The 19,763-nt window shown below is 58.7% G+C and overlaps 1 protein-coding gene across 1 annotated transcript; it reads left to right on the top strand.

Moving 5' to 3' along the window:
- Positions 1–9,354: 9,354 nt before the first annotated feature.
- LOC123457599 (probable bifunctional dTTP/UTP pyrophosphatase/methyltransferase protein) lies at positions 9,355–18,433 on the top strand. Its single transcript, XM_045141442.1, has 9 exons — positions 9,355–9,452; positions 11,452–11,583; positions 14,108–14,155; positions 14,303–14,401; positions 14,503–14,744; positions 14,846–14,910; positions 15,016–15,124; positions 17,898–18,129; positions 18,383–18,433. Exons 1-9 carry the CDS (start codon positions 9,360–9,362, stop codon positions 18,431–18,433), a joined length of 1,071 nt encoding a protein of 356 aa, XP_044997377.1. The 5' UTR covers positions 9,355–9,359.
- The last annotated feature ends 1,330 nt before the right edge of the window (positions 18,434–19,763 follow it).

Genomic DNA, 19,763 nt, shown 5'->3' with positions numbered 1-19,763 from the left:
TTTTTTTTGTCAGCCAAATTTTTATTATTCATCCCACTGTGCCCTTTAATGTGATTTTTTTTTTGTCAGCCAAATTTTTATTATTCATCCCCCTATGCCCTTTAATGTGATTTTTTTGTCAGCCACATTTTTATTATTCATCCCCCTGTGGCCTTTAATGTGATTTTTTTTTGTCAGCCACATTTTTATTATTCATTCCACTGTGGCCTTTAATGTGATTTTTTTTGTCAGCCACATTTTTATTACTCGTCGCCCTGTGCCCTTTAATACTCGGATTTTTGGGGGAGGGCTGTCGGCTGAGGCTGGATTCGAACCCACGGCCGCACCTTCATCCTCCTCCTCCCCCCCTCTCTGACTCCCTCCCTCCCCCCTCCCCAGTGCCCCACCGCCCCCAAAGCCCCCCTCCCCACCCCGAGGTCACCGGAAGTCACTCGCCGGTGCTGTCCGTCCGTCCTTCTGTCTGCCCGTCTGTCCTGCAAATAATGAAGGAGGCACCACCCCTCCCCCTCTCAGTGGGTGGACGGGTGGATGGATGCACGGGACGGACAGGCGGACGGACGATGGAGGGATGGACGGATGGACGGACAGACAGGCGGTCGGGTGAGGGACGGGTGTGCAGGCGGCTGGCAGGTGTGCGGTTGATGGAAAGGGAGACGGGTGACTGACAGGTGTCGGGATTGATTGACAGGTGGGGTGGTGACTGACAGGTGCAGGGATGGCTGACAGGTGCAGGGATGACTGACAGGTGCAGGGATGGCTGACAGGTGCAGGGATGACTGACAGGTGCAGGGATGGCTGACAGGTGCAGGGATGGCTGACAGGTGCAGGGATGACTGACAGGTGCAGGGATGACTGACAGGTGCTTGGGTAGGTGACAGGTGCAGGGATGACTGACAGGTGCGTGGGTAGGTGACAGGTGCAGGGATGACTGACAGGTGCGTGGGTAGGTGACAGGTGCAGGGATGACTGACAGTTGCAGGGATGACTGACAGGTGCAGGGATGACTGACAGGTGCGTGGGTAGGTGACAGGTGCAGGGATGACTGACAGGTGCGTGGGTAGGTGACTGACAGGTGCAGGGATGACTGACAGGTGCTTGGGTAGGTGACAGGTGCAGGGATGACTGACAGGTGCGTGGGTAGGTGACTGACAGGTGCAGGGATGACTGACAGGTGCAGGGATGACTGACAGGTGCGTGGGTAGGTGACTGACAGGTGCAGGGATGACTGACAGGTGCGTGGGTAGGTGACTGACAGGTGCAGGGATGACTGACAGGTGCAGGGATGACTGACAGGTGCGTGGGTAGGTGACTGACAGGTGCAGGGATGACTGACAGGTGCAGGGATGACTGACAGGTGCGTGGGTAGGTGACAGGTGCAGGGATGACTGACAGGTGCGTGGGTAGGTGACTGACAGGTGCAGGGATGACTGACAGGTGCAGGGATGACTGACAGGTGCACAGGTACGTGATAGGAGCGCGGATTATTGATTGACAGGTGCGCAGACGATTGACAGGGCACACACGCCCACAACCACGCCTACAGACATGGCTGATTGTTGAGCTTTCAATCACAGCGAAGCCACACCCACAACATGGCCGACACCCAGCTGTCAATCACAGCAAAGCCACGCCCACAACATGGCCGACACCCAGCTGTCAATCACGGCACAGGCCACGCCCACAACCACGCCCACAGACATGGCTGGTGTTGAGCTGTCAATCACAGCAGAAGCCACGCCCACAACATGGCCGACACCGAGCTGTCAATCATGAGTCGGGCCACGCCCGCGAAGCCGCCAATCACCTCACATGTGGCCAATGAGGACGCGTCCCCCACTAATCCCGCCCCCTCTGCCGCACCCCCCCTGCCCGGACCCCTGCGGCTACCATTTGCAGCTTCCGGAAAGTTTCCCATCATGGCCGCCCCGGCACAGGACGTTTTTCGCACACTGTACAGAGCGGGGCGGGGGGCGAAATAAGTCACAGGCGATGGATTGGGGGAAATTTTTCGCTCTCTCCACAGGGCAAAGGTGGAGACGAAATAGGTCACAGGCGATTGATTGATTGATTGATGGGAGGACGTTTCTCGCTCTCCACATGGACCAAGTGGGGGTGAAATAAGTCACTGGTGATTGATTGATTGGAGGACATTTTTCGCACTCCACATCGACCAAGTGGGGATGAAATAAGTCACCAGTGATTGATTGATTGATTGCAGGACGTTTTTCGCTCTCCACATGGACCAACTTGGGATGAAATAAGTCACCAATCATTGGTTGATTGATTGATTGGAGGACACCAATGATTGATTGATTGATTGATTATAGGACGTTTTTCACTCTCCTCATGGACTAAGTGGGGATGAAATAAGTCACTAGTGATTGATTGGAGGACGTTTTTCACTCTGCACATGCAGCCAGTGGGGATGAAATAAGTCACCAGTGATTGATTGATGGATTGATTAATTGATTGGAGACGTTTTCTGCTCTCTATCTGGACCAAGTGGGGATGAAATAAGTCACTGGTGATTGTTTGATTGATTCATTGATTGATTGGAGGACGTTTTTTGCTCTAGATGGAAAACTATGGGCATGAAATAAATCCCTGCTGCTTGATTGATTGATTGATTGATTGACTGAAGGACGTTTTTCACTCTCCATGTGGACAAAGTGGGGATGAAATGAGTCACCGGTGATTGATTGATTGATTGATTGATTGATGGGAGGACATCTTCTGCTCTCCATCTGGACCAAGTGCGGATGAAATAAGTCACCAATGATTGATTGATTGACTGAAGGACGTTTTTCACTCTCCATGTGGACAAAGTGGGGATGAAATGAGTCACCCGTGATTGATTGATTGATTGATTGATTGATTGGAGGACGTTTTTCGCTCTCCACATGGACCAAGTGGGGATGAAATAAGTCACCAGTGATTTATTTATTGATTGGCGGACGTTTTTCACTCTCCATCTGGACCAAGTGGGGATGAAATAAGTCACCGGTGATTGATTGATTGATAGATTGAAGGACGTTTTTCACTCTCTCTAGGTGGGAAACTCTGTGCATGAAATAAATCCCTGCTGATTGATTGATTGATTGGAGGACGTTTCTCGCTCTCTGCAGAGGGGAAAGGTGGGAGTGAAATAAATCACCAGTGATTGATTAGGGGGAAGTTTTTCACTCTCTGCAGATGGGCAGAGTGGGGATGAAATAGGTCACAGTTATGGACGGGCCACGAGGATATTTTTCACTCTCTCCAGAAGGGAAACCTGGGGATGAAATAGGTCACCGGTGATTGATTGATTGATTGATTGATTGGAGGATGTTTTTCGCTCTCCACCTGGACCAAGTGGGGATGAAATAAGTCACAGGTGATTGATAGCTTGATTGATTGATTGGAGGACGTTTTTTGCTCTCCACCTGGACCAAGTGGGGATGAAATAAGTCACAGGTGATTGATAGCTTGATTGATTGATTGATTGGAGGACGTTTTTCGCTCTCCACATGGACCAAGTGGGGATGAAATAAGTCACCAGTGATTGATTGATTGATTGATTGATTGGAGGACGTTTATTGCTCTCCACGTGGACCATGTGGGGATGAAATAAGTCACCAGCGATTGATTAGCGGGAAGTTTTTCGCTCTCTCCGGAAGCACAAAGTGGGGATGAAATAAGTCACTGGTGACTGATTGATTGATTGATTGGAGGACGTTTTTCGCTCTCTGCAGAGGGGTAACGGGGGGGGGCATGAAATAAGTCCCCAGCGATTGATTGCTTGATTGATTGATTGCAGGGATTTATTTTCCTCTCTCCAGATGGGTAAAGTGGGGGTGAAATAAGTCGCTGTGATTGATTGATTGGAGGACGATTTTCGCTCTGTCTAGGTGGGAAGCCCTGGGCATGAAATAAATCACTGGTGATTGATTGATTGATTGATTGATTGATTGGAGGACGTTTCCCGCTCTCTGCAGAGGGGAGAAAGCTGGGTGCAGAATGGGTCACCGTGATTGATTAGGGGGGAGTTTTTTCACTCCACACCAGAAAAGTGGGCGTGAAATATGTCACCGGTGATTGATTGATTGATTGATTGATTAGAGGACGTTTCTCGCTCTCTCCAGATGGGAAACGCGTGGGTGAAATAAGTCACTGTGATTGATAAGGGGAAACTTTTCGCACTCTCCACACTGGGAAAGTGGGCGTGAAATATGTCACCGGCGATTGATTGATTGATTGATTGATTGGAGGACGTTTTTCACTCTTTCCTGATGGGAATCGCCGGGGGCGAAATAAGTCGCCATGATTGATTAGGGGGAAATTTTTCGCTCTGTCTAAAAGGCAAAGTCAGCGCGAAATATGTCACCAGTGATTGATTGATTGGAGGACGTTTTTCGCTCTCTCTAGATGGGAAATGGGGAGCGAAATAAGTCACCGTGATTGATAGGGGGGAAATTTTTCGCTCTCTCCACACGGGAAAAGTGGGAGTGAAATATGTCACCGGTGATTGATTGATTGATTGGAGGACGTTTTTCACTCTCTGTCGATGGGAACCGGGGAGCGAAATAAGTCACCATGATTTTTTTTTTCCACAAGGGAAAAATTGGGGTGAAATATGTCACCGGTGATTGATTGATTGATTGGAGGACGTTTTTCACACTCTCCAAATGGGAACCTGGGAGTGAAATAAGTCACCGGCGATGGAAGGGCCAAGAGGACGTTTTTCACTCTCTGCAGAGGGGAAACCGTGGGACGAAATGAGTCACAGGCAATTAATTGATTGATTGGGGGACGTTTCTCGCTCTCTCCTGATGGGAAACGGCGAGCGAAATAAGTCACCGTGATTGATTAGGGGGAAACTTTTTGCTCTCTCCACACGGGCAAGTGGGCGTGAAATTTGTCACCGGTGATTGATTGATTGATTCATTGGAGGAAGGTTTTCGCTCTCTCCATGTAGGAAACTGGGAGCGAAATAAGTCACCGAGATTGATTAGGGGGAGATTTTTCGCTCTGTCCACACTGGAAAAATGGTCGCTCTCACCAGATGGGAAACGGGGAGCGGAATAAGTCACCGTGATTGATTTTGGGAAATATTTCGCTCTGTGTACACGGGATAAGTGGGCGTGAAATATGTCACGGGTGATTGATTGATTGGAGGACATTTTTCACTCTCTCCTGATGGGAAACAGGGAGAGAAATAAGTCACCGTGATTGATTAGGGGGAAATTTTTCGCTCTCTGCACAAGGACAAGTGGTCGTGAAATATGTCACCGGTGATTGATTGATTGACTGGAGGACGTTTTTCGCTCTCATCAGATGGGAAACGGGGAGCGAAATAAGTCACCGTGATTGATTTTGGGAAATATTTCGCTCTGTCCTCACAGGAAAAGTGGGCGTGATATATGTCATGGGTGATTGATTGATTGGAGGACGTTTTTCGCTCTCACCAGATGGGAAACGGGGAGCGAAATAAGTCGCCGTGATTGATTAGGGGGAAGTTTTTCGCTCTGTCCACACGGGAAAAGTGGGCGTGAAATATGTCTCAGGTGATTGATTGGAGGACGTTTTTCGCTCTCACCAGATGGGAAACGGGGAGCGAAATAAGTCACCGTGATTGATTATGGGGAGATTTTTCGCTCTGTCCACACGGGAAAAGGCGTGAAATATGTCACTGGTGATTGATTGATTGGAGGACGTTTTTCGCTCTCACCAGATGAGAAACGGGGAGCGAAATAAGTCACCGTGATTGATTAGGGGGAAGTTTTTCGCTCTGTCCACACGGGAAAAGTGGGCGTGAAATATGTCTCGGGTGATTGATTGATTGATTGGAGGACGTTTTTCGCTCTCACCAGATGGGAAACGGGGAGCGAAATAAGTCACCGTGATTGGTTATGGGGAGATTTTTCGCTCTGTCCACTCGGGAAAACTGGGCGTGAAATATGTCACTGGTGATTGACTGATTGGAGGACGTTTTTTCGCTCTCTCCTGATGGGAAACGGGGAGCGAAATGAGTCACCGTGATTGATTAGGGGGAAGTTTTTCGCTCTCTACACACGAGAAAAGTGTGCGTGAAATATGTCACCAAATAACATATAATAATAATGATAATAATAATAATTTCTGTGTATTAAATACATTTCATAATTACATATTACTTCTACAATAATAATAATAATTATTACTATTAATCAGCTGGGTGTAGCGGATCCGACCATAAAAATAATGTTTCTTGTATATATATTATGCACATTTTATGATTACGCTAGATATAAATGAATAAATAAACATAAATAAATAATGATGATGATGATGATAAATCAATTAGGCGCGGGGGGGGGGGGAACCCCGACCGCAGAAAATCCAAGTCACTAAAATAAAGTCTCAAATCCCACAATAATGATAATAATACTTAAAAATTAAAAAAAAAAAACATTACTTTGTATATTTTCATGTATATTTCACAGGCGGCCATGCAGCGGGCCGTGAGTTCGAATCCCCCCACCACCCCGAGAACGGAAATTCAATCAATCAATCAATCAATCGATGGAGAATGAAAGACTTCCTTCTGATTGGTCAGACGCGGAAGAGTGACGGGATTCGAACCCGGGTCCTCGGTGGCGCGCTAACCATTGAGCCATCCCACCCATCATGGACATTCCGATTAAAGTACAATAAATAACCATAATACTCGACCACGGGACGGACGACGGACGGACGGACTGACTGACGGACGGCACGGTGGAGACTGGCCGCCCGCGGGGCTGAGGCAGGGGCATTGCTGCCAGTGCGGACTCACACCGCTTCCGGCGGCCCCGCCCTCCGCGACACGCCATTGGCCGAGGCGGCCGTCAGTCAATCACCCGGGGATGACCTCGAGTGCACGCGAAGGCCTGGGTCCGGGAGAGGCCGAGGTGACAGCGCCGGGACCCGGATGTCCCTCACTTGAGCGGAGCTGAGGCAGGGGGACGACCGCGAGTTCCAGGACTGAGTGCGTGGGTTAATTTTGGGCCTCGCGTGTTTCCGTACACCGCGTCCGTTCAGCGTACGGCGGCTCCGCGGGCACGAGGGTGACCGCGAGGTTCTGAGCTGAGGCCGGGGGATGACCGCGAGTGGACGTGGGGGTCCTGGGTGGGGGAGGGGCCGAGGTGACAGCGCCGGGACCCGGATGTCCCTCACTTGAGCGGAGCTGAGGCAGGGGGACGACCGCGAGTTCTAGAGATTGAAGGCAATGGTTAATTTTGGGCCTAACGGGTGTCCGTACACCAATCTAATTAGCATACTGCCGCTCCGCAGGCAGGGGGATGGCCGCGAGTGGACGTGGAACCCGAGTGGGGGCGGGGCCGAGGTGACAGCGCCGGGACCCGGATGTCCCTCACTTGCGCGGAGCTGAGGCAGGGGGACTACCGCGAGTTCCAGAGATTGAGGGCAATGGTTAATTTTGGGCCTAACGGGTTTCCGTACACCGCGTCTGATTAGTGTACTTGGATTCCGCAGGCAGGGGGATGACCGCGAGTGGACGTTGGGTCCTGGGTGGGGGAGGGGCCGAGGTGACGGCGGGGGAACCCGGATGTTCCTCCCCTGTGTGGAGCTGAGGCAGGGGGACGACCGCGACTTCCGGAGATTGAGGGCAATGGTTAATTTTGGGCCTAACGGTTTTCCGTACCCCAATCTAATTAGGATATTGCAGGTCAGCAGGCAGGGGGATGACCGCGAGTTCCTGCGCTGAGGCCGGGGCATGACCGCGAGTGGGCGCGGAGGCCTGGGTGGGGGTGGGGCCGAGGTGACAGCGCCGGGACCCGGATGTCCCTCACTTGAGCGGAGCTGAGGCAGGGGGACGACCGCGAGTTCCAGGACTGAGTGCGTGGGTTAATTTTGGGCCTCGCGTGTTTCCGTACACCGCGTCCGTTCAGCGTACGGCGGCTCCGCGGGCACGAGGGTGACCGCGAGGTTCTGAGCTGAGGCCGGGGGATGACCGCGAGTGGACGTGGGGTCCCGGGTGGGGGCGGGGCCGAGGTGACAGCGCCGGGACCCGGATGTCGCTCACTTGAGCGGAGCTGAGGCAGGGGGACGACCCCGAGTCCCAGACATGGAGCGCTTAGGGTTAATTTTGGACCTAACGGGACTCCGTACTGCAGTCTAATTAGCATAGCGCAGTTTAGCAGGCAGGGGGATGACCACGAGTTCCCGAGCTGAGGCCGGGGCATGACCGCGAGTGGACGTGGGGGTCCTGGGTGGGGGAGGGGCCGAGGTGACAGCGACGGAACCCGGATGTTCCTCACTTGTGCGGAGCTGAGGCAGGGGGACGACCCCGAGTCCCAGACATGGAGCGCTTAGGGATAATTTTGGACCTAACGGGATTCCGTACTGCAGTCTAATTAGCATAGCGCAGCTTAGCAGGCAGGGGGATGACCGCGAGTTCCCGAGCTGAGGCCGGGGGATGACCGGGAGTGGGCGTGGGGTCCCGGGTGGGGGCGGGGCCGAAGTGACAGCGACGGAACCCGGATGTTCCTTCCCTCTGTGGAGCTGAGGCCGGGGGACGACCCAGTCTCCCAGACATGGAGCGCTTAGGGTCAATTTTGGACCTAACGGGATTCCGTACTCCAGTCTAATTAGCATAGCGAAGCTTAGCAGGCAGGGGGATGACCGCGAGTTCCCGAGCTGAGGCCGGGGGATGACCGCGAGTGGACGTGGAGGCAAGGTTTGGGTGGAATTATTCAGCGGGCGTTGGATACCTCAGGAGTCCGGGTTCGAATCCCGGCCGCTCCGTGTGGTTTCCGTGACCCGAGGCCGGGGGATGACCGCGAGTCCCGTCCCTTCGGCACCGCGCCAGTGAGTTCAGCGGCCACGAGATCGAGCCCAGCCTGGGGAATGGAAGGTCGTACGTGGAGTGGAGCTGAGGCAGGGGGATGACCGCGATCGGGGGCTGAGGCGGGACCGCCAGGGGACACTGAGGCAGGTCCGGCCACCCTCCCGGCGGGTTCTCGAACCTTCGCTGGCCCAGTTTGGGATCGGAGGCAGGGGGATCGCCTCAGTGCGCGCAAACGAGCGTGGGGGGAAGAGGGGGACGGCCGGGGACCTTTTACGACAACGCTGCAAACGCGCTCATCGCCACTTACGGCTAAGACTGCGTTGGTCGACCACGTTCGGGTTTCTTTTTCCCCAGGCGCATGCGCAGAACTTGCCCTTAACCGGGCATGGCGTCGGGCGCCATATTGGCACCCCCCCCCCGCGGCTGCAACTGCGCACGCGCCAAACCAGGGGCCATGATGACGCAACGCAAGGGACGTGGCCGCGCGGTGCGTCGTCGCCTTAGCGACGCCGCGCATGCGCGCAGTGTCACTTCCGTCCGCGGGGAGGAGAAGATGGCGCTGAGGCCGGTGATCCCGCGGCTGCAGGGCCAGCGCGTGGTGCTGGCCAGCGCGTCCCCGCGCCGCCAGGAGATCCTCCGCAACGCCGTGAGCGCCGCCCTGCGCCCCGGGGACGATAACGACCACGGCGGGATCCGGGCGGCGGCGGCGGCGGCGGGTGGGGGTGGGGAAGGACGTCGCCGGGGATGTCCGCGGGTTCGAAGCTCCCCTCGCCCCGCTCTGGGAAACGCCTCACTTGATTGACGTCTCGCGGCGCCGGAAGCGTGGGCGGGGCGACCGAGGCTCCGGTGACGGTTGAGCGCGGTGGCGGAGTGGGCGGGGCTGTCTGTGATTGACAGCTCTGGATCGGTCTCTGTGGGCGGGGCTAGCGAGGTCTCGTTGACGGTGAGGGTGCTGTCGTAGTGGGCGGGGCTAGGGAGAGGTGATTGACAGTTCCGGGAGCGGGCGGGGCTATGGACTTGATTGACTTGACGGCCAGGGGAAAATGGGCGTGCCTAGAGGTCCGTGATTGACAGCTCAGCTTCTGTGTGGGTGCTGGGGTTGGGGGCGGGGCTAGTGGGAGGTGATTGACAGTTCAGGGTGTGGGCGGAGCTAGCGAGGTTTGATTGACTTGAGGGCAAGGGCAGAATGGGCGGGCCTAGAGGTCCGTGATTGACAGTCAGCTGCGGAGGGGCGGGGCTAGTGAGCCCTGATTGACAGCTCGATGGGCTCGTGGAGTGGGCGTGGCCAGCAGTGATTGACAGCTCAGGATGGGGCCAGGAGGTGGGCCAGCAGTGATACATGGTTGAGCTGCTTTGAGAGTGGGCGGGACTAGCCGTGATTGACAGCTCAGGAAATGGATGGCGTAGGCGGGACTACTGGGCATGACTGACAGCTGAGGTGGATGGTGGCATGGGCGGGGCCAGCCATGGGTGATTGACAGCTCAGGATGGGAGGTATCGTGGGCGGAGCTTGTGGAGGCTGATGGACAGCTGAGCGTGCTGGCGGCGTGAGGGGGCGGGGCTGCTGCAGGGTGATTGGCGGGCGAAGGGGTGGTCAAAAAAGGCAGGACTTCCGGTTGGTGATTGACAGGTTCGCAGTGGGCGGGTCAGTGAGTGTGGATGATTGACAGCTGAGGGCGGGGCGGGTGACCCGTAAGTGAGAGGTCAGGGTGCTGGACAAGGGTGATTGACAGGTGAGGATTGTGAGTGGGCGGGGCCGGTGTCAGGTGACTGACAGGTGAGGAAGTGGGCGGGGCTAGAGCAGCAGCGTTTTTTGTGTCGGGGGCGTGGCCAATGATAGGCGCGTGGGTGGGTTCTGTGATGTTGATTGACAGTTGAGTTGGGCGGGGCTAGTGACGGGTGATTGACAGCTCAGGATGCTGGGTGAGTGGGTAGCGCTGTGCATGGGTGATTGACAGCTGAGGAATGTGGGGCTGGTGATGTTTGATTGACAAGTGAGTGGGCGGGGCTACAGACGGATGATTGACAGGTGAGGGTGCTGCATGAATGGGTGGGTCTACTCATGGTTGATTGACAGGTGGGGGTGATCTGTGAGTGGGTGGGACAAATGACGGATGATTGACAGGTCCTGGGTGAGTGGGCGGGGCTGCTGATGGGTGATTGGCAGGTGAGGGTTCCGGGTGAGTGGGCGGGGATAGTGACGGATGAGTGGCAGGTGAAGGTACCGGGTGAGAGGGCGGGAATAGTGACAGATGATTGACAGGTGAGGGTGTGGGCGGGGCAGCAGCGTTTTTTGGTGGCGGGGGCGTGGCCAAATGTGGGCGGGGCTACAGATGGATGATTGACAGGTGAGGGTGTTGCATGAATGGGTGGGCCTACTGATGGTTCATTGACAGGCGGGGGGTGATCTGTGAGTGGGTGGGACAAATGACGGATGATTGACAGGTCCTGGGTGAGTGGGCGGGGCTGCTGATGGATGATTGGCAGGTGAGGGTGCCGGTTGAGTGGGCGGGACTTCTGAGAGATGATTGGCAGGTGAGTGGGCGGGATTTCTGAGTGATTGACAGGGGAAGGTTCCGGGCGATTACCGGGTGCAGCAGTGGGCGACTGAGGCTTCCCCCTGTCTGTGTGTCCGTCTGTCGCAGGGCCTGCGGTTCGAGGTGATCCCGTCGCGGTTCAGGGAGACGCTGGACAAGGCCTCGTTCCCAGACCCGCCGGCCTACGCGGTGGAGACGGCACGGCACAAGGCCCTGGAGGTGGCACACAGGCTGCACCAGGCAAGCGCCGCCGCCATGACACCCTTCCTCATCCTCCCGCCTCCCTCCTCCTCCTCCTCTTCCTCCTCCGTGTCTCCCTTCCTGTCCCATCCTCCCTGTCCCCTACCTTCTCTTCCGTTTCTGTTTCCTCCCTCCTCCTCCTCTTCCTCTTCCTCCTCCGTGTCTCCCTTCCTGTCCCATCCTCCCTGTCCTCTACCTTCTCTTCCGTTTCTGTTTCCTCCCTCCTCCTCCTCTTCCTCTTCCTCTTCCTCCTCCGTGTCTCCCTGTCCCATCCTCCCTGTCCTCTACCTTCTCTTCCGTTTCTGTTTCCTCCCTCCTCCTCCTCTTCCTCCTCCGTGTCTCCCTTCCTGTCCCCTCCTCCCTGTCCTCTACCTTCTCTTCCGTTTCTGTTTCCTCCCTCCTCCTCCTCTTCCTCTTCCTCCTCCTCTTCCTTCTCCGTGTCTGCCTTCCTGTCCCATCCTCCCTGTCCTCTACCTTCTCTTCCGTTTCTGCTTCCTCTTCCTCTTCCTCCTCCGTGTGTCCCTTCCTGTTCCATCCATCCTACCTGTCGTCTATCATCTCTTCCGTGTCTGCTTCCTCTTCCTCCTCCTCTTCCTCCTCTGTGTCTACCTCCTGTCCCATCCATCCTCCCTGTCCTCTACCTTCTCTTCCATTTCTGCTTCCTCTTCCTCTTCCTCCTCTTTGTCTCCCTTCCTGTCCCATCCTCCCTGTCCTCTACCTTCTCTTCCGTTTCTGCTTCCTCCTTCCTCTTCCTGCTCCTCTTCCTCCTCCGTGTGTCCCTTCCTGTATCATCCATCCTCCCTGTCCTCTACCTTCTCTTCCGTTTCTGCTTCCTCCCTCCTCTTCCTGCTCCTCTTCCTCCTCCGTGTCTCCCTTCCTGTATCATCCATCCTCCCTGTCCTCTACCTTCTCTTCCGTTTCTGCTTCCTCTTCCTCTTCCTCACCAGCCCTCTTCCTCCTTCTTCCCCTTCCCCCTCCTTCCTCTCTTTCCCTCCTCTTTCTTCCTCCCCTCCTCCTCTTCGTCACCTTCCTCGTTATCCCCCTCCATCCTCTTCCTCCTCCCTTGTCTTCCCTCCTCCTCATCGTCCCCCACATCTTCCTCCTCCCCTCCCTCCTCCACTTCCTCCTCTTCCTCTTCCTCTCTTCCTCCTCCTGTCTACTGCTCCTCCTCCCTCCGTCTCCTCCCCTCTACCATCGCTTCCTGATCTTTTCTCCTCTTCTTCCTCCTTCCTCCCCCACCCTCTTCTTCCTCCTTCCTCCCCTTCCCCCTCCTTCCTCTCTTTCCTCTCCCTCCTCTTTCTTCCTCCCCTCCTCCTCTTCATCCCCTCCTCCTCATCCTCCACCACATCTTCTTCCTCCCCTCCCTCCTCCCCTTCCCTCATGTTCCTCTCCTCCTCCTCCTCCCCCACCCTCTTCTTCCTCCCCCTCCCTCTTCTTCCCCCCCCTCCCTCTTCTTCCTCCCCCACCCTCTTCTTCCTCCCCCTCCCTCTTCTTCCTCCCCCAACCTCTTCTTCCTCCCCCGCCCTCTTCTTCCTCCCCCAACCTCTTCTTCCTCCCCCGCCCTCTTCTTCCTCCCCCGCCCTCTTCTTCCTCCCCCACCCTCTTCTTCCTCCCCCTCCCTCTTCTTCCTCCCCCACCCTCTTCTTCCTCCCCCACGCTCTTCTTCCTCCCCCACACTCTTCTTCCTCCCCCACCGTCTTCTTCCTCCTCCACCCTCTTCCCCCCCTCCCCCATTGTCCCCGTCCGTCCTCCTCCTTCCTCTCCTCCCTTCTCTTCCTCCCCTCCTCCTCTTCGCCCCCCACATCTTCTTCCTCCCCCTCCCTCCTCCCCTTCCTCCTCCTTCCTCCTCTTCCCCTCCCTCCTTCCTCTTCCTCCCCCCTTCCTCTTCCTCCTCCTTCCTCCTCTTCCCCTCCCTCCTTCCTCTTCCTCCCCCCTTCCTCTTCTTCCTCCCCCTCCCTCTTCGCCCTCCTCCCTCCTCTTCCTCCCCTCCTCCTCGTTGTCCCCCAACCACCTCCTTCCTCCCCCGCCCTTCCTCTTCCTCCTCCTTCCTCCTCTTCCCCTCCCTCCCTCCTCTTCGTCCCCTCTTCCTCATCATCCCATTCCCTCTTCTCCCTCCTCCCTCCTCTTCCTCCCCTCCTCCTCATCGTCCCCCAACCACCTCCTTCCTCCCCCGCCCTTCCTCTTCCTCCTCCTTCCTCCTCTCCCCCTCCCTCCTTCCTCTTCCTCCCCTCCTCCTCGTCGTCCCCCAACACCCTCCTTCCTCCCCCGCCCTTCCTCTTCCTCCTCCTTCCTACTCTTCCCCTCCCTCCCTCCTCTTCCTCCCCTCCTCCTCGTCGTCCCCCAACCACCTCCTTCCTCCCCCGCCCTTCCTCTTCCTCCTCCTTCCTCCTCTTCCCCTCCCTCCTTCCTCTTCCTCCCCTCCTCCTCCTCATCCCCCTCCCTCTTCTCCCTCCTCCCTCCTCTTCCTCCCCCGCCCTTCCTCTTCCTCCGCCTGACTGACCCCCCAACCCCCGTCGCCTTGCAGAAAGACCAGCGCGCCCCCGACCTCGTGATCGCCGCCGACACCATCATGGTGAGTGTCTCCCCCACCCCGTGCGCACAGATTCCGGAACGTTCCGGGCCCCGTGGCCCCAGTGCCTAGCCGGGGTCGCCTCGGCCGTCACCCACCCGGTCGCCCGCCCCCCCCCCGTCCCGGAACGTTCCGGAACGCTCATCCCAGTTGTCTCGTCGCTTTCCCCGTCGCCGTGCCTCCATCGTCCCACCGCCCGCCTCCCGGAACGTGCCGGAAACCGCCCTGGCGTCGTCCCGCCGTCCCCCTGTCCGTGTTCTGGAGCCTTCCTCCAACTGTCAATCAATCATCCACCCCGTCCCTGGAGACATCCCGCCCGTCACGCACCTACCCTCGGCCGCCCGGAGTGACCCGGAATGTTCCGGAACAGCGTCCTGGGAGCTCTCCCACGCGCCGCCTGTCAGACACCCGCCCGTCCCCCGGCCCCATCCGTCAGTCAGTCTCCACGCGCCCCCGCCGGTCCCCCCAACGACCCCACGTTCCGGAACGTGCCGGGACACCGCGGAACGTTCCGGAAATTTCCGCAGGCCGTCGACGGGCTGATCCTGGAGAAGCCGGCCGGCGAGCAGGACGCCTTCCGCATGCTGTCCAGGTGGGCGCGCGGTCCGGTCGGGGACGCGGGTTGCCCGGCGGGGGTCGGGCGTACCCCCGCCGCCCGCGGACCTACTGAGCGCACCCCTCCCCCCGCCACAGGCTGAGCGGGAAGGAGCACAGCGTGTTCACGGGCGTGGCCGTCCTCCGCTGCTGGAACGAAGAAGGTGGGGAAGCCACCCGACGAACCCCCCCCCTCCCCGGGCGGACGCGGGGGGGGGGGATACACTCACCGACGTCTGTCCGTCCGTCTGTCCCGTCCGTCCGCGCAGGCGGCGGGCTGCGCGCGCGGGGGGCGGAGTTCTCCGAGGAGACGCGGGTGACGTTCTCGGAGCTGTCGCCGGAGCTGCTGTGGGACTACGTGCGCAGCGGGGAGCCCATGTGAGTTTTGGGGGCAGCGGGGCCCCGGGGGAGGAAGTGACGTCGCTCGAGGGGTGCGGAGGCCCCGCCCCTTCCTGTCTGCGTCTGCTGTCAGTCAAGGGAGCTGCCGTGTCTCCACTGTGGGGAGCCTGGGACTAGAGACAGGAAGTGACGTCAGTGGAAGTGTGGGAGGCCCCGCCCCTTCCTGTCTGCGTCTGCTGTAAGTCAAGGGAGCTGCCGTGTCTCCACTGTGGGGAGCCTGGGACTAGAGACAGGAAGTGACGTCGCTGGAAGGGTGGGGAGGCCCCGCCCCTTCCTGTCTGCGTCTGCTGTCAGTCAAGGGAGCTGCCGTGTCTCCAAGTGGGGAGCCTGGGAATAGAGACAGGAAGTGATGTCGCTGGAAGTGTGGGGAGGCCCCGCCCCTTCCTGTCTGTGTCTGTTGTCAATCAAGGGAGCTGCCATGTCTCCACTGTGCGGAGCCTGGGACTAGAGACAGGAAGTGACGTCAGTGGAAGTGTGGGAGGCCCCGCCCCTTCCTGTCTGCGTCTGCTGTCAGTCAAGGGAGCTGCCGTGTCTCCACTGTGGGGAGCCTGGGACTAGAGACAGGAAGTGACGTCACTGGAAGGGTGGGAGGCCCCGCCCCTTCCTGTCTGCGCCGCCCCTTGCTGTCTGTGTCGGCTGTCAATAAAAGGAGCTGCCGTGTCTCCACTGTGGGGAGCCTGGGACTAGAGACAGGAAGTGACGTCGCTGGAAGGGTGGGAGGCCGCGCCCCTTCCTGTCTGCGTCTGCTGTCAGTCAAGGGAGCTGCCGTGTCTCCACTGTGGGGAGCCTGGGACTAGAGACAGGAAGTGACGTCGCTGGAAGGGTGGGAGGCCCCGCCCCTTCCTGTCTGCGTCTGCTGTCAGTCAAGGGAGCTGCCGTGTCTCTACTGTGGGGAGCCTGGGACTAGACACAGGAAGTGACGTCGCTGGAAGGGTGGGGAGGGCCCACCCCTTCCTGTCTGCGTCTGCTGTCAGTCAAGGGAGCTGCCCTGTCTCCACTGTGGGGAGCCTGGGACTAGAGACAGGAAGTGACGTCGCTGGAAGGGTGGGAGGCCCCGCCCCTTCCTGTCTGCGTCTGCTGTCAGTCAAGGGAGCTGCCGTGTCTCCACTGTGGGGAGCCTGGGACTAGAGACAGGAAGTGACGTCGCTGGAAGGGTGGGAGGCCCCGCCCCTTCCTGTCTGCGTCTGCTGTCAGTCAAGGGAGCTGCCGTGTCTCCACTGTGGGGAGCCTGGGACTAGGGACAGGAAGTGATGTCAGTGGAAGTGTGGGAGGCCCCGCCCCTTCCTGTCTGCGTCTGCTGTCAGTCAAGGGAGCTGCCGTGTCTCCACTGTGGGGAGCCTGGGACTAGAGACAGGAAGTGACGTCGCTGGAAGGGTGGGGAGGCCCCGCCCCTTCCTGTCTGCGTCTGCTGTCAGTCAAGGGAGCTGCCGTGTCTCCACTGTGGGGAGCCTGGGACTAGAGACAGGAAGTGACGTCGCTGGAAGGGTGGGGAGGCCCCGCCCCTTCCTGTCTGCGTCTGCTGTCAGTCAAGGGAGCTGCGTGTCTCCACTGTGGGGAGCCTGGGACTAGAGACAGGAAGTGACGTCGCTGGAAGGGTGGGAGGCCCCGCCCCTTCCTGTCTGCGTCTGCTGTCAATCAAGGGAGCTGCTGTGTCTCCTCGGGACTAGATAGAGGAAGTGACGTCACTGGAAGAGAGGGGAGGCCCCGCCCATTTCATGTCTGCCCCTTGTCTCCACTTCTTGTCCTTCAATGACAAGGGGAGCATCTCTGTTCTCCCTGGAGTGTGGTGCACTGGTCGGGGTGTGTAGGAAGTGACGTCAGTGGAGGGAGCGTAGGCCCCGCCCCTTCCTGTCTGCCTGTGCCTCGCCTTCCTGTCAACCAACTGTGAGGGGAGAGGTCCCGCCTCCACCAGTTGCTGGTGCAGAGGGCGCGGCCTGGATGGAGGAAGTGACGTCAGTGGAGGGATGCGGAGGCCCCGCCCCTTCCTGTCTGCATCTGCTGTCAGTCAAGGGAGCTGCTGTGTCTCCTCGGGGAGGCCTGGGACTAGAGGCAGGAAGTGACGTCACTGGGGGAGAGTGTAGGCCCCGCCCCTTCCTGTCTGTCTCTGTCCATCAACCTTGAGGGGACTGACTCAGCCTCTGCTAGAGGGCGGTGCAGCGGGCTAATTCTGGAGGAAGTGACGTCACTGGAGGGAAGCAGAGGCCCCGCCCCTTCCTGTCTGCACCTGTCAATCAAGCATGAGGGGAGTGACTCGGCCTCTGCTAGAGGGTGGTGCAGTGGGCTTATTGTGGAGGAAGTGACATCACTGGAGGGAAGCAGAGGCCCCGCCCCTTCCTGTCTGCACCTGTCAATCAAGCATGAGGGGAGTGACTGCTAGGGGACGGTGCAGTGGACCAGTTCTGGAGGAAGTGACGTCACTGGAGGGAAGCGGAGGCCCCGCCCCTTCCTGTCTGCCCCCGTCAATCAAACATGAGGGCAGGTACTCAGCTTCCGCTAAGGGTGGTGCAGTGGGCGAGGCCTGGAGGAAGTGACATCACTAAAGGGATGCCTAGGTCCCGCCCCTTCCTGTCTTCCCGCTCCTGTCCGTCAACCGCAGAAGGAGCCACCCTGCCTCCATTAGGAGGTGATGCGTTGGGTGGAGCCTACAACGGGGGGGGCGGGACCCCGGTGGCAGGAAGCGGCGGGTGATTGACAGGCGCAGACAGGAAGTGCGACCTCTGACCTTCCCCCCCACCCCCCACTCCCCCGGCAGGGACAAGGCGGGCGGCTACGGCATCCAGGCGCTGGGCGGCATGCTGGTGGAGCGCGTGAGCGGCGACTTCCTCAACGTGGTGGGCTTCCCGCTCAACCGCTTCTGCAGGGAGCTGGACCGCCTCCTCCCCGAAGGCGACGGCGGCGGCCATGATGCCCGCGGGCCCGACGCGACCACCCCGCCCCCGCCCGAGGGACTCCTGCAGCTCGCGGACGGCCGCAAGGCATCCTGGGTAAGGTCCCTCGACGTCGGCACGGGAGGGTCGGCACGGAAACGGTGCGTGGCCGTCTGTTGTCCCGCCTCTTGACGTAGGGGCGGCCCTTGGGGTCAGCGGTCAGCAGAAGGGTCGCCGTGACGCCATCCACCCGCGCCTGCCGTAGTGTGTTGTTTGTGTAGGTGTGGCCCAGTGGTGAGCGCAGACAGGGGGGAGGGTCGTCCGCGGTCATGGCAACGGCCTCGAGCCCTGTCCCCCATACCCCGCCCAGGCTCTGTTCTCGGCGTTCAGGATGAAGGTGGTTGACGACAGGCGGAGGTGACGGACGTGTGGGCTTTTGATTGACAGCAGCGGTAGAGGGTGATTGACAACCCGACGAGCAGTCAAGATGGTGGACCGCTGACCCCGGGTGGACGGACGGCAGCGGTTGACGCGTGGGTCTTGGGTTGACGGGCGGGCGACGATTGACAGCCGGAGCGTTGAAACTGACGGTGGTTGCGATTGGCTGATTGACGGTTGGTAGGTGATTGACAGCTGGCCGGATGAATGACGGTTGGGTGTCGAGGGGCGGGCGTGTCGGCGTTCGTGACGGCTCCCTGGACTGCGCGTCAGTCTGTCTGTCTGTCCGTCCGTCCGTCGTCGCCGCGGCGCAGTCGCGCACGTTCCTGACCTCGCGGGGCGCCTCCTCTCTGTCGCAGTGCGGCGGCGGTGAGGCGGTCCCGTCGCCCGTGACGACGACGACGACGATGGCGGCGGCCGAGCACGGGCTGCGGACGCTCCAGGCACCCGGCGTGGTCGCCGCCTTCGACCTGTCCGGCTTCGCCTCCGCGTGCGTCGTGGGAGGTACCTGCGCCGTCTTCTCCCCCCTCCCCCATCGGTGTCCTCACACAGGAAGGGGCGGGGCCTCCACGTCCCTGCAGTGACGTCACTTCCTGTCCCAGTGCCCACATATTTCTCCACTGATACCCAGACACTCGTTACTCTTGATTGACAGGGCGCAGAGACATGCAGACAGGAAGGGGCGGGGCCTCACCTGGCCCCAATGACGTCACTTCCGGAAGTGAGACCCCCCTCCCACTGCCACACAGGGCCACGCCCACCGCGTTGCTTTTCAATAGTGTCAGGGCCATGGCCGTCACAATTGGTGGACAGGCAGGAAGGGGCGGGGCCTCCGCGTCCCTGCAGTGACGTCACTTCCTCCCTTGAAGCCACGCCCACAGCGATACACAGCCACTTACTGTACTGTTGATTGACAGGGCGCAGAGTCACAGGCAGACAGGAAGGGGCGGGGCCTCCACTCCCTGCAGTGACATCATTTCCTGTCCCTGTGCCCAACAGACCTTCCTCCATTGATACACACTCCTTAGTCTTGATTGACAGGGCGCAGAGACACGCAGACAGGAAGGGGCGGGGCCTCACCTGGCCGCAATGACGTCACTTCCGGAAGTGAAACCCCACCCCACTGCCATACAGGGCCACGCCCACCACGTTCCTTTTTAATGCAGGCAGGGCCATTGCCGTCACAATTGATGGAGAGACAGGAAGGGGCGGGGCCTCCACGTCCCCGCAGTGACGTCACTTCCTCCCTTGAAGCCACGCCCACAGCAGTACACAGCCACTTACTGTACTATTGATTGACAGGGCGCAGAGAC

The sequence above is a fragment of the Jaculus jaculus genome, unplaced genomic scaffold, assembly GCF_020740685.1.
Source record: "Jaculus jaculus isolate mJacJac1 unplaced genomic scaffold, mJacJac1.mat.Y.cur uX1, whole genome shotgun sequence".
In the NCBI taxonomy this organism is placed as follows: Eukaryota; Metazoa; Chordata; class Mammalia; order Rodentia; family Dipodidae; genus Jaculus; species Jaculus jaculus.
The sequence above is the reverse complement of the archived record's forward strand: the minus strand, read 5'-3'. Positions and strand labels throughout refer to the sequence as shown.

Coding starts and splice junctions, on each gene's coding strand:
- LOC123457599 (XM_045141442.1), top strand. CDS start 9,360: ATGGCGCTGAGGCCGGTGATCCCGCGGCTGCAGGGCCAGCGCGTGGTG. Junction 11,584..14,107: donor TGGCACACAGGCTGCACCAG/GCAAGCGCCGCC, acceptor GTCGCCTTGCAG/AAAGACCAGCGCGCCCCCGA. Junction 18,130..18,382: donor ACGGCCGCAAGGCATCCTGG/GTAAGGTCCCTC, acceptor TACCCCGCCCAG/GCTCTGTTCTCGGCGTTCAG.